Here is a 13841-nt window from a genome sequence, read left to right on the forward strand (position 1 = left end):
GGTTATTGTGGGAACTAAATGAAATAATCCAACCTTAAATCCTGTTTAAAACGAGAAGGTAGCTGACTTTACAAATAAAATAGCATTGGCACAAGTGTGCTGATGAACCTCAGTTGGGAGAGGGCCGGCTTGCTCATTTAGTTCCAGTGCTGTGGAAGCAGAGACAGGGGCAGAAGAGGGCATCGGATCTCACTATAGATGGTTGTGAACCACCATGTGGTTGCTGGGGATTGAACTTAGGACCTCTGGAAGCTCTTAACTGCTGAGCCATCTCTCCAGCCCAAATCCTGTCTGTCTTTTTTTTTTAAAAAACAGGTTTGAGGTCATCCTTGGCTATTATAGCAAGTTTGGGGCCAGCCTGGGACACATGCAACCTTGTCCAAAAAAAAAAAAAAGTCTCTTTGAATTCTTTTTTTTTGGTTTTTCGAGACAGGGTTTCTCTGTATAGTAGTCTGGGTAGTCTCAAATCCCACAGACTCATTTCACAACCCCCACCCCTAAACTACCTTCTTAGGGAAAGACAGGAAAGAAGTAGGCAGATGAAGGAAAAGACATATTTTACAGTGATTAAGAAACCAAGCTGTTTTGCATCCCTAGCTCTGACTGTCTGCGGGGGCCAGAGGTGAGAGAATAAGGACCTGCAGGCCTGGCTTCACCTCCTGTGAAGGCTGCACTGCCAGCTTTGGCACCCGGTTGTCTAGAGTAAAACAAACACAGGACAAACATTCCTGGCTTCCTACTGGCGCTGAGACTGAACTTGCAAGCCTCTGCTCCCCCTGGGCACAGCTGTCCTTGTCCCTGAACCCACAGCCTCTGCCCTGTTTTTGTTTATAAGACTTTTTTTTCTTCCATCCAAGAACTGAGATGGGTACGTGCGTACATGTGCATGTGCGTGTGAGTGTGCGTGTGTGTGTGTGTGTGTGAGAGAGAGAGAGAGTGAAGAGGGACAAACTGCTATGAGAATACCAGGTGAAAGGTTATAAACAATCCACTCCAGGAGGCAGCCAATTCAGAACAAGCCTTGGCTATAGGCCCAGGAAGCAGCTGCCACTGCCAGAGTTAAACAGATTTTTGGCCTAACGCAGAACAAACAAGTGGTCTGTGCTGAGCGCCGCAAATTAAGAAACGATAGCCGTGCAGGGGACAGGACACAGAACTGTCCACAGGTTTTTCCTTAATTAAAGAATTCAATACTCCATAGACAACACCGAATAACTATCAGCATTGCCTCCAAGGAGACAGCCCAAGGCAGCACCCTCTCACCCCTTAGCAGCCTCCCCTCCTTCATCTGACCTCAAGGTTTAAAAACAAGAACTTTTTTACATTTAAATTTTTTATTTTGGGTGTCTCTGGAGTGACTACTGGAGAGGGGAAGGAGAGGGGAGGGGGAGAGGGGAGGTCAGAGTTGGTTCTTTTGCTACTGTGTGGGTTCTGCTATTGAACTCAGGTTGGCAGGCCTGGCACCATCTCTCTGGTTCTCCTGAAGTCTTATGTAGCTGGGGCTGAAGAGATGGCTTGGTGGTTGATAGTATCAGAGGAAACGAGTTCGAGTCCCAGAACCAAAAAACGGCAGCTCACAACTCTTAACTCCACTTCTAAGGCATCGGCGGACACCTGCAGCAAGCACACAGGTGGTAGAAGAAAATAACAGCCATATACTTACAAAATTTTTAAATCTTATGTTGCTACATACCACACTATTTAACAACATCGATATATGAACTTTCGGTATATTTTGATATTTCATACCATCAAGCTAAGGTTTTCTCAGATGCCTGCTACAGGCACTGAGAAACTGAAGTTAGTGAGCGACCTACCTCCCTTACAGTATTCATAAATACTGTTTATCGTTGGAAAACACCTGACGCCTAGTTAGTTAACTTTCTGGAACAAACACACCCTAAGGATCAAGGTGTTCCTAGGCCTTGGTGTTGTGTATATGTTTTTGAACCGTGTGATGTTCATCTCTGTGCTTGCTTAAGGTTCAGTTGTAACTTGTTAGCCTTAGGGTGTCAACCCAGTTAGGGCGCGCGGGGGTGGGGGCTGGGGGTGTTGTTTATGAACAGCGGTGAACAGGCATGCAATCGCTTTTTACTTCTCCATCTTAATCTCAGGGCTATATCATCTTTATTTTCCTGCGCAAGGAAGGAGATAGATAGTCTCCTAATAATTCTGCCCAAATATGGAAGGAGTTTAGGACTCAATGACAAGGCTCCGGCGCGGGGTGGGGGTGGGGGTGGGAGTGGGTGGGTGGGTGGGGAATAGAGTAGGGGGCGAAGGGGGAGGGGGTTGCAGGTAATCCTTCACACAAGAGTTTCTTTGCACACTTAAGAGTTATTTCTCTAGTCAGCTCCTGAGGCATCTCTCAGCAAGGTTTGCCAGATAACTAAGTGAAACTAACACAGCTCCAGCGCCGGTGAAATTGAAACAGGCTTAGGGACATGCATTTCATTTAGTGAATTTGGAGAGAGGACAGAGGGGGGAAAAGAATGACAGGAACTCGAAAACAAAGTAAGGAGTGAGGTTCTTTTTCTTCCTTTTTCTTTCTTTCTTTTATTTTATTTTTTTGGTTTGTCCACCTCTTGTTTCCTGGAGAAACAAGGACGGGGGAGCCATCAGTGTGAAAGTAAACACCTCACAAAGCTGCAGTGAGGAACAAGGGAACATATACAAAATGTTCCCCAACTTCACAGGTACACTGAAGAGATGAGGGGATAAGCAACAGGATGTGGACACTCCCTTACTGCTTCCGCTCCAGAGAACAGAATAGAATGTAATGGGCGAGGAACAGTAGCAGCACATAGGGGCATGAAATGAGGGGGAAATGAGGGGAACCCACCAGAGCATTCACCAGAAAGGACTGAAAGCCAGACTTTAAAATATCTGACAAGTTCTCGTCTGGAGAGACCGCAGCCTTTTATTCTTCAATAGAAGTGCAATAGGAGCATATCGGGTGGGCTCTTTCTCACTAACACGACTGCACTCTCGCCCTCCGCTCCATCCTGGAGTATCCTCGGTGCGATGGGATTGTTTTTCACAAGACTTGCGAACTTGTGAGCCAGGAATAAATGGTCACCTCGAAATGAATTGCGCTGGCTCAGGCGAGTCATGAAATCCTCTCCTAAGCACATTTTTCTTTCACCTAAAAAAAGAAGGGGGAAAAAAAAAACAAAGCACACACCCAAATAACCCAGCTCCCAAGAGGAGTCCCCTGGATGAGGTTCAGGGTCCCGGGGTCCCAGCCTCCCGGGGGGAGGGAGGGCACCCGTCGCCCCGGGCCCCGCCCCTCCTGCTGGCAAGGCTGCGCACCCGAACAACAACCATTTTCCCCGCTAGGAGCACACCGTGTCCACGCGCCCCGGCGGCCTCGCTGATTGGTTGGAGGCCTGGTAAACAAGGGCCAAGTAGCCAATGGGAGAACTGTGCACGAGGGCTGCACGAGCCTCCAGGCCAGCACTCGCGTGGAGCGCCAAGCCAGGCGGCTATATAAGCCGTTTCCGGCAGCCGCTTGACACTCTCCTCCTCTGGTCTCGGGGTTTCCAGAGTTTCTCCAGTTGCGGAAGACAGCTGTTATTTTTCTCCTGAAAGCTTTTGGCACAGCCGGCAGGCTGAAACTTCCAGGCACCTTTTGGAAAAGTTGTTAGGGTTTGTTTGAAGCTTTCTTTACATTTTCGTTTGGGTTTTCAAGCCCTGACTTTACGGAGGCGAGCTCTTCGTTTGCTTTGAAGGGTTCTTAAAGATTTTTTTCCTCTCCGGCTTTCGTTTTTCTTGAACCCACTCGGCTCAATCATGGTGATGTTCAAGAAGATCAAGTCTTTTGAGGTGGTCTTCAACGACCCCGAGAAGGTGTACGGCAGCGGGGAGAAGGTGGCCGGACGGGTAATAGTGGAAGTGTGTGAAGTTACCCGAGTCAAAGCCGTCAGGATCCTGGCTTGCGGCGTGGCCAAGGTCCTGTGGATGCAAGGGTCTCAGCAGTGCAAACAGACTTTGGACTACTTGCGCTATGAAGACACACTTCTCCTAGAAGAGCAGCCTACAGGTACTGCTCCCAGCAGGACTGATGGTGACTTGGGAGGTCTGTGGGTCGGGGAGGGCACCACTAAATGTTTCGAGTTGTTCGTTTGAATGGTTTGAACTGTTGGTCCCTATATTTTTTTACTTTGTAATTAGCAAGTTTTTCACTACCCTTCACCCCCCTAGAGTGATTTGAACACTTTCTGAGGTACTGTTTCCTGAAAGTGTTGTCTTAGCTACTACTTAAAGATTAATGTATTTGTGGATTTCGCAACTTTCTGTCCAAGAAAGTGCTCTGGGATCTTTTCTTCCATAGTGTAAGAGATGAAAGTGGAAGTGAAGTAAGGTAGTCTACTGCCCAGGCACTCCTCATTGACGCTTTCAAAATGTAACAAGAAGCCTAATGGCCCCTTGTCTTTGTTTCCCAGCAGGTGAGAACGAGATGGTGATCATGAGGCCTGGAAACAAATATGAGTACAAGTTCGGCTTCGAGCTTCCTCAAGGGTAGGCATCCACCGTGTGCACCTTGCACTCTTATTTCTAAGTCTTCCCCCTCCATTGATCTCTTACAGTTCTTAGCCTTAATTTTGGTTCATTGTTTTGACACAGGCCCCTGGGAACATCCTTTAAAGGAAAATATGGTTGCGTAGACTACTGGGTGAAGGCTTTTCTCGATCGCCCCAGCCAGCCAACTCAAGAGGCAAAGAAAAACTTCGAAGTGATGGATCTAGTGGATGTCAATACCCCTGACCTAATGGTGAGGATTTTTTGTTTTTGTTTTTAAAAAGGTTTTAAAATTCTTCTTGGTCAGGGATAATAAATTAGATGCATGGGGGTTGAAATATCTCAAAACATTATTTCCTTTTACACAGGCACCAGTGTCTGCCAAAAAGGAGAAGAAAGTTTCCTGCATGTTCATTCCTGATGGACGTGTGTCAGTCTCTGCTCGAATTGACAGAAAAGGATTCTGTGAAGGTAAAAACATACTGCTTCAAATGCTAGACAGGATAGCCAGAACTGGGGGTGGGGGGGTTGGGGGTGGTACGGAGAGGGTCGTAGGGTAGAGGCAGAGGAAGTGCTGTTAACTTGCATGGCTATTCATACTTCCTCATTTTATTTTAACTCTAGGTGATGACATCTCCATCCATGCTGACTTTGAGAACACGTGTTCCCGAATCGTGGTCCCCAAAGCGGCTATTGTGGCCCGACACACTTACCTTGCCAATGGCCAGACCAAAGTGTTCACTCAGAAGCTGTCCTCAGTCAGAGGCAATCACATTATCTCAGGGACTTGCGCATCGTGGCGTGGCAAGAGCCTCAGAGTGCAGAAGATCAGACCATCCATCCTGGGCTGCAACATCCTCAAAGTCGAATACTCCTTGCTGGTGAGTGGGTGAGAAGAGAGACAATTACCTGGTTACAAATTCAGTGCTTTCTGTACTCAACCCATCTAACAAACTGCCATCCTCCTCTCTAGATCTACGTCAGTGTCCCTGGCTCCAAGAAAGTCATCCTTGATCTGCCCCTAGTGATTGGCAGCAGGTCTGGTCTGAGCAGCCGGACATCCAGCATGGCCAGCCGGACGAGCTCTGAGATGAGCTGGATAGACCTAAACATCCCAGATACCCCAGAAGGTAAGCTGCAGCCGGATAGGTTCGAGTTATTTTGATCTGCTTGGGCTTGTGGAGTTGGGGTGACCTGGCATTTATTTCTTAGTCGGACTTCTGACACCGTTTTCTCTCTTCAGCTCCTCCTTGCTATATGGACATCATTCCTGAAGATCACAGACTAGAGAGCCCCACCACCCCTCTGCTGGACGATGTGGACGACTCTCAAGACAGCCCTATCTTTATGTACGCCCCTGAGTTCCAGTTCATGCCCCCACCCACTTACACTGAGGTGAGAACTGCTATTCTCACAGGGTCAACATTTTGTCCTAGGCCTTTTGAAGGAAGGGTTAATGTGGGTTTTCTACTTAACTAAAAAACCTGAAAATTTCCTCTCTATTCCCCTTCCAGGTGGATCCGTGCGTCCTTAACAACAACAACAACAACAACAACGTGCAGTGAGCCTGCAGGAAATGAAGCATCTGTATTAGCGCATTTCTTTCTGCCTCTCTGCTTGAACTCCAGTGTTTCAGAGACTCAGTCTCTACAGCGGGGAACGGGTACACCCCAGCCGCTGACTCCTCAAGATGGGTGGCAATCAGTAGGCGGGTCTCCGGCTTCAAGTGGTGCAGACCAGTGCCCGCACTGTGGCATAGGAGTGTTTGCTGGGTGGATGTCAGAACACTCTTAGAAAAATTGAGACCTGACCACTTTCTCGGATGTTGGAAATGAAGAACTTGTTTGTGTTGACTGAGTCAGGGCACTGCTGACCTTCTGGCGTTGTCTTTCCAAGGTTTTTGTTTTAAAGGGACTTTTAAATTGTCTAAAATATCAGTAGACCATCATCTGTGCCATGGGGGACAGAGCCAATTTCAAGTCATGGCCAAAATTTTGTAAGAGGAGTGTTTTTGTGTGTTTTTTAAAGTCAGTGTTCCTTTTTTATATCTTTACAAAGAAAAGACCTTCCACGGCTGGTGAGCACGCAGCCTGTGAAATTCGGGGCAGCTGCTCCAAGTTGACTTCACCCTGGGAGCAGTAGTAGCTGTGCCCACTGACGGCCATAAAAGCCATTTTACAGCCAGTTGCACTGTGTTCTCTTGTAAGCATAATCAGATGGGAGAATCTGTTATTTCCCTGTAACCCCTTGGAATTGATTCTAAGGTGATGTTCTTAGCACTTTAGCTTGTCAATTTTGTTTTAGTCTCCGTTATAGATGTAAGCTCCACCAGTCTCTTAAGGATTAAGCCCAGTGACTTGGAGGGTGGGGGTTAGGGTCTCTATCCCTGAACATTGTAGACCCAGGCTGGCCTGAGAGATCCACCTGCCTCTGCCTCCTGAGTGCTGCGATCAAAGGCCCAGCTTGGTTATTGCTTTTGAGGCTTTCTCCCAACGCACAGACTTGTGTAATTCTAACACTAATCCTGTGAAGGGTTGTGGTTGACAGCTGGAGCCTGGGTGACATTCTACATTGAGATGCCCCAGCACTGATCGGGGCACAGAAGCCCCCAGACCCCATTTCCTGTCCAGTGTTGGGAGAAAGTGCTGCTTTCACTGTGGCCTCAGCCCTGGCTCGGAAGCTCACTAAGCCTTAGCACTTTGTCCTGTGTCAGCTCCACCTGAGAACTGTGCAGCCAGAATGTCTGCGAGCTGATGGAGGTTTCGGTTTTGTTGTTTTTGTATTTTGTGTATCTTTTTGTATGATTAAAAACTATATTTTCTACTTATCCAAATATATTTTCACCCCAAAGTGGGGTTATCCTTTGTAAAAAAAAATAAAGTTTTTTAATGACAAAAATAAATGTTCTTTTCTTGTCTATGAGATACTGGAGAAGTTACTAGAAAGTGTTCCCCTGTCTCAATACTGAAAGCCCGTGGAGAGAGAAGTCTCTTGACGCTGAGTGACATAACGGCTGGTTTGGCCTCTGTTCAGACGGAGGAATCCGTAGGGTCTGGTAGTAGAAGCTAATTAACCACGTCCATAGTCAGAAAACTCCTTCAGGATCAGGCTTGCTCCTGGGACTGAGGATAGCCTTGAACCTCTGGTGCAGCCATCAAGAGCACGCAGTGTCATGCTCAGGTTTTCATAGTTTGTGTGTGTGAATGCAGGTGGGAATGTGGTGCTTAGAACCCACCTTGCAAAAGTCAGCTCCACTTTGTGGGACCCTGAGACCAGGACCTCAGGCTTCGCAGAAAGCGTCTTTTACTGCTGAGCCATCTCTGAGCCCAGTTCTCTGCCCTGTTTATGAATTCTTTAAAAATAACTAAGGGGATTTGGAAGGGACAGGGTGAGATTTTTATTTTTGTTAAATCCAAATGAGCAGCTTTTGTTTACACAAACGCAGGGAGGATGTGGGGAAAAGGGACTGGGAGATTAATGTGAGGGAAATTAAATGGGTGTTTGCTCAGATGGGAGGCAGGAAGCAGTCCTGGTGTGCTCCGGTGGATCTGATGTTCCCTAAAGCTCAGCAGACAGTCCAGAGTGAGAATGGGTTCTGACTGGCAGAGGCCTCAGCCCACCCTACCCCAAAACAGGATGACTGGTGGCAATGGAGTTTTTGGTTTGGTTTGAGACAAGTTCAGGCTAGCCTTAACCTGGAAGCAATCTGGCTCAGCCTCCCGAGCACTGGGGTTAGAAGACCACGGTCTCATTCATCACTTGGTTTTTATTGAGAATTCCCCCAATATAAACTTGGTTTATAAGCTGCAAAGAGGAACTATTTCAGACTTGGTTTTAGTTACAGGGATTAAATGTTTTAGAAGCAGCTACAGTTTTCTGTCTTTATAGATTATTGTGTTTTTTGAGACAGGGTTTCTCTGTAGTCCTGCTCTGTAGATCAGGCTAACCCCAAACTCAGAGATCCACTTTCCTCTGTCCCCCGAATGCTGGGATTAGCGTTTACCACCACAGCCTGACTCTTTACAGTTCTCAACGTATAATTAGAATTCAGTGTCTACCCTGATTCCTTGGGACCTGTTTTGGAATTTTCTATTTCTTAGAAGGGTATTGATGACTGATAAACCATTTCACTGCTAACTGAAGTTATTTTGTTCAGGAAAAAGCTACACACATGAGAAACAAAGATGGCAGAATACATCACACCATTCTTTCTGGTTTTTGGTTCATCTAAATGTTTTTCGTCAAAATGGGTTTTCCATAGCTCTCCACACACCAGTACACTCTCTGAAGCACTGTATTAGAAACCAAGGGGAGGCTCGCTGTGGTCATGCACACCTAAAACCCAGCATTTGAGAGGCAAAAGCAGGAGGATTGCCAAGAATTCAAGACAGCCTTGGCCACAGGTACCGCCAGGTCTGCTAGGGCTACAGAGCAAGCACTTTTATCCCCCAAACAAACCACAAAACCACACATCACACAAAAAAAGCTGTGAACACAGAACTGAACAGAAATTGAAAAAAAAAGAAATCCTTTTCTGCGCTAGTAATTGATCTTTATCATTCATTCGCTATAGCGCACCTGTCACTTTCCTGCCTCACTGGCGCACGCCTTTAATCCCAGCACTCGGGAGGCAGAGGCAGGCAGATTTCTAAGGTCAAGGCCAGCCTGGTCTACAAAGTGAGTTCCAGGACAGCCAGGGCTACACAGAGAAACCCTGTCTCAAAAAAACAAAAACAAACAAACAAAAAATAAAATAAACAATAAAACATAAATAAATAAAAAGAACAATCATTTGTGTCTGTATACCACAGTGCCCAGGAGGTCAGAGGACTTCTGTAGACACAGGTCACCAAGCTCACAGCCTGTGCCTTTATCCAAGCCAGGTGACATTTTTCCTTCTTTGTCTTTTGATACTGGGTTTCATTTAGTCTAGGCTGTGTCTTCAGGGTGACCTTGAATTTCTGGCCCTCTGGCCCCACCTTCCTAGCACTGGATTCATAGGCATTCGAGTGTTTCCACGCTCACTTTATGCACTGCTGGAGGCTGAAATCGGGCTCGGTCTACACTGGGCAAACACTTTGCCAACTGATCTGCATCTTAGATTCATGAGATCCTTTTGTCTGTTTACAGTGTGCTGGTACCTACCTCTCCCCATTGCTGTGAAAACTCTCACCTGAAGTCCTCCCCCATTTCTCACCTGTTCAAACATTTAGTAGCCCCTCCCCTTTAATGCTGCGATCAGGAAACTAGGTCAAAGTTGACGGAAAAGTTTTTTATGCAGCTGGGTTTCCAGGGACTTGAGGGTTGGAGCAGGGACAAGAATGAGAAAGAGGGCCAGGCTAAGGGATGGAGAGACCAGGAAGGTCTGCATCTTTGTGTACACAGACTTGTTATGAGAACTGAGTGGCCAGGGAAGGACAGATAACAACACCCAAGGCCACTCAAGAGATTTGATCCTGCAAGAGGCAGAACATATGCCCCCTCTCCTGGTATCCCAGCCCCAGCCCCAGCCCTACCACATCTAGCACTATCGACAAGATTTTATTTCCTTTCCGAGACTGGTCTCTCTCTGTCACCCAAGCTGGCCTGGACCTCACTCTGCACGGGGGGCCCCAAGCTCTGAGCACTGGGTTTATAGGTGTCACTCAGCACACCTGGACTAAGGCGTTTTCTGTGACAACAGACATTCTGTGTGAACCTTGTGCTGTGGAGCCATCAAACTGTGACTGAAAAATGGCATTTTTAGTTCTGTTTAATTAATCTAGACTTATACAGCACTGTGTCACGAGTCATCGCCATATCGTGCCTCGCAGCTAACTCTGAGGAAGGAAGTTGCCGGATCTGCTCCCCAAAAGGAAACCCATCCCTCCTGAGGGCACAGCAGGCTGCCCTCCACTTCCTTTTGCCTTCTCTGCACAATCTGTCTCACCCTGGGACATTTCCTGCCTGAAGGCTCATTTTGTGCCACTTCCCCGTTGCTGGGCAGCTCTTTCCCCATTTAACACTGGGTCTCATTTTCCCGTGCTCTTCTCAAATGGCTTTCAATTTTTAAAGAACAACAACCCCCACGTACCACCGCCTTTAGTAGAGATCTAGTTCTGAGTATTATTTATTTATTCATTAGGTCCAGTCTAGTACGGGAAGAGCTGAGAAAAGTCAAAAAGAAATAGTGAGAAGTGGCGGGGGGGGGGGGGGGGAGAAAGCTGGGGGGAACACCCTAAAGAAAATTAAGTTAAGAGAAGGGCCTGGTGGCCTGTCACCCCATATATGGGAGACTGAGGCAAACAGGTCAAGAGTTCAAGCCAGCTTGGGGTACACAGAAAGCTTTTGTTATTAAGACTAGAGGTGGAGCCCGGCAGCAGTGGCGCATGCCTTTAATCCCAGCACTCCAGAGGCAGAGGCAGGAGAATTTCTGTGAGTTAGAGGCTGGCCTGGTCTACACAGTGAGTTCTAGGACAGCCAGAGATACAAAGAAAAACTGTCTTGAAACAAACAAACAACAACAACCAAAACAAAACAAAAAGACTAGAGACACAGCTCCGTTGGGAGAGTGTCTAAAATGCATAAAGCCAAAGCCTTGAATTTGAACCTTAGCAGCATATTAAAAAAAAAAAAATGCCTGGTGGTAAACACCAGTAATCCCCAAATTTAGGAGGCAGAGGCAGGAAGATCACAGAAGTTCAAACGTTCAAGCCATATATATCTATGTAGTGAGTCTAGGCCAGCCTGGGATACATGAGACCCTGCCTCAAAAAAGCAGACAGTAGATCAGGAAATCCAGGCCATCCTCAGGGTCACAGTAGTGACTTTGAGGCCAAGGTGGGCTCCAAAAACAGCAGCTACAGGTAGTTACTTAAAAACAAACACGCAAACAAAAAGCCAAGGGGCTTCTCTAAACGTAAAGAAAATGAAAGGATCCAACTAGAGTTGGGACATTGAGAGAGAAAATTGTGGAGAGAAGATGAAACTAAGCATATGGCCAGCAGGAACTAATCACACATGAAGACCTTTGACTCTCTGACTCTCTCTCTCTTTCTCTCTCTCTGTCTCGTGTGTGTGTGTGTGTGTGTGTGTGTGTGTGTGTGTGTGTGTGTGTGTACACGCACTCTCACTTTGGGTGTTGTTGCTTTGACTTCGTGCACATTTTGTTTGTTTGTTTTTGAGATAGGATATCTCAGAGTTCGAAGTTCCCTAGTGGGGCTACATTGTCTGGCCAGGCATCCCCAGCGCCCCCCCCCCCTTGTCTGCTCTTCTCCACCACTGGGATTATAAACATTAGCTACTATGTTCTGCATTTTAAATAGGTTTGGGCTCCTACTCAGACCCTTGTTCTTGTGTGGCAAACATGTTACTGAGTGAGCCAGCTCCCAGCCTTCCTTTGACTAATTTTTTTTGAGCAGTCCACAGAGTCCTGCTAGAGTATTTTTTTCTTGAATCACCTCTAAGTGAGAACACAGAAGGGAGATAAAGCGCACGTTTAACTGACTCTCCTGTTCTAAGCACCCTGACAGGAGAAGACCTCCTATCCACAGTACTTTGGAGGTTGAAACAACCTTTCAGAGACAGCCACAGATTCAGGGTTGCAGGCCTTGGCTCACTAGGTGATGGCTCTAGAGCCTGGAAAAGCGCCGTGATTAGCCTTCCCGTAGAGTTCTGCCTTGCTTTCTCTATTTTGCTGTGATAAGCACCATGACCAAAAGCAACTCAGGGAGAAAAGGGTTTTATTCGGCTTACATGTCCGGATCACAGTCCATCAGTGAGGGAAGGCAAGGGCAGGAACCTGGAGGCAGGAGCTGATGCAGAGGCCATGGAGGGGTGCTGCTTATCGGCTTGCTCCCCATAGCTTGTTCAGCCTGCTTTCTTATATGGCTCAGGAACACCTGCCCAGAAATGGCCCCACCTACCTCTGGCTGGGCCCTCCTACATCAATCATTAATCAAAATGCCCCACAGACTAGTCTGATGGAGGCATCTCCTCAATTAAAGCTCTCTCTTCCCAGATGACTTTAGTTGGGGTTAACAAAACACTCACCACCACAGGTACTTAGGAGAGCTAGTTATTGAGAATGCAGGCCCTGAAACCAAACTAAATTCTACACCTCCTGTGACACCTGCCAGCATGTGATACTGGCTTGCTTATTTAAACTCTCCACACCGTAGGCGGTTCATTCAATACTGCTTTGATGTAAAGTTTTATGTAGTTTATTTTGTGTGCATGTCTGTGTTTGCAGGTCTGTCTGTCTGTGCTCTATGTGCCTTCCTGGTGCCTTTGGGAGCTAGAGGGGAGCACGTGCATTGCACATACACACACACACACACTCTCTCTCTCTCTCTCTCACACACACACACACACAAACAGGAAGTTTAGTAAAACATGTGTATGCACAGAGAACGAAGTCGGTCAGATGTCTTCCTCTTACAATTTCCATCTTACTTTTGAGACAAGGTCTTTCACTGAAAGTTGGGAACTCTCAGACTGGCTAGCAAGCCTCGGGGCCCTCCTGTTAGCCTTCCTGCAGTGGAACTGCAGTCAGACACCAGCCCACCTGGCTTTTTATGTGGGTGCTTCAGCTTAAATAGCAAGTACTTTACCAACCCCCCTGATTTACTTGTTATTTGTTTCTTTATCTTTGAGTCAGAATGTCACTGTGTAAACCAGACTGGCCTCACACTTAACTCAATCCTCCTGCCTCAGGTTCCTGAGCACTGGGATCACAGGTGTAAACTACATTTCCAGGGTGTATGTGTGTGTGTGTGTGTGTGTGTGTGTGTGTGTGTGTGTGTATTATTTAGGAGAAAGAGTCTCTAGATAACCCATACCGACCTCATACTCACAATCTTCTTGCCTCTCAAATGTTGGGATTGTAGACAGACATGTACTGCCACTTGTAATTGCGATTGTTCATTTGTAAAATGAAAGCCAGGGATAGAACTGCCCCCATAGGTGTTATGAAGATTAGAAATGCATAGTGAGGAGTGGGTAAAGATATTTGCCACCAAACCTCTCCCCACTACTCACATGGAAGGAGAGAACCAACTCCCCAAAACTTACCCTCTGACTATAGGCATGCCATAGTGCCTATGCACACATGCGCACATGCATACACATACATACACATGCATGTGTGCATGCACACACACACACTGATGCAGGGGCTGGAGAAATGGCTCAGTGGCTAAGAATACTTGCTGCTTTTCAGAGGACTGGGTTTAGTTCCTAGCACACTTATCAGGCAGCTCATAAACCCCAGCTCCAAGAGCTCTGAAGCCCCTTTCTGGTCTCGCGGAGCACCCATAGACATGTGGTATTCACTCACAGAGACA

At 47.0% G+C, this 13841-nt stretch overlaps 1 protein-coding gene and 1 long non-coding RNA gene across 3 annotated transcripts; one reads left to right on the top strand and one right to left on the bottom strand.

Moving 5' to 3' along the window:
• Window positions 1-1321: 1321 nt before the first annotated feature.
• On the bottom strand, window positions 1322-12355 carry Gm15441 (predicted gene 15441). The gene is made up of 4 exons (NR_040409.1): window positions 12253-12355; window positions 5232-5396; window positions 2840-3951; window positions 1322-1614 (listed from the first exon to the last, which is right to left on the bottom strand). It is a non-coding gene; the product is annotated as a predicted gene 15441 (long non-coding RNA).
• Txnip (thioredoxin interacting protein) lies at window positions 3511-7411 on the top strand. 2 transcript variants are annotated; one of them, NM_001009935.2, is made up of 8 exons: window positions 3511-4039; window positions 4443-4518; window positions 4624-4771; window positions 4887-4989; window positions 5143-5399; window positions 5492-5648; window positions 5762-5913; window positions 6033-7411. In NM_001009935.2, the coding sequence occupies exons 1-8, from the start codon at window positions 3790-3792 to the stop codon at window positions 6081-6083; spliced, it is 1194 nt and encodes a 397-aa protein (NP_001009935.1). In that variant the 5' UTR covers window positions 3511-3789; the 3' UTR covers window positions 6084-7411. The 2 variants fall into 2 exon arrangements, with proteins under 2 accessions (NP_001009935.1, NP_076208.2); NM_023719.2 differs by having other exon boundaries at window positions 4446-4518.
• Window positions 12356-13841: the final 1486 nt, after the last annotated feature.

This window comes from Mus musculus, chromosome 3, assembly GCF_000001635.26.
Source record: "Mus musculus strain C57BL/6J chromosome 3, GRCm38.p6 C57BL/6J".
Classification (NCBI taxonomy): Eukaryota; Metazoa; Chordata; class Mammalia; order Rodentia; family Muridae; genus Mus; species Mus musculus.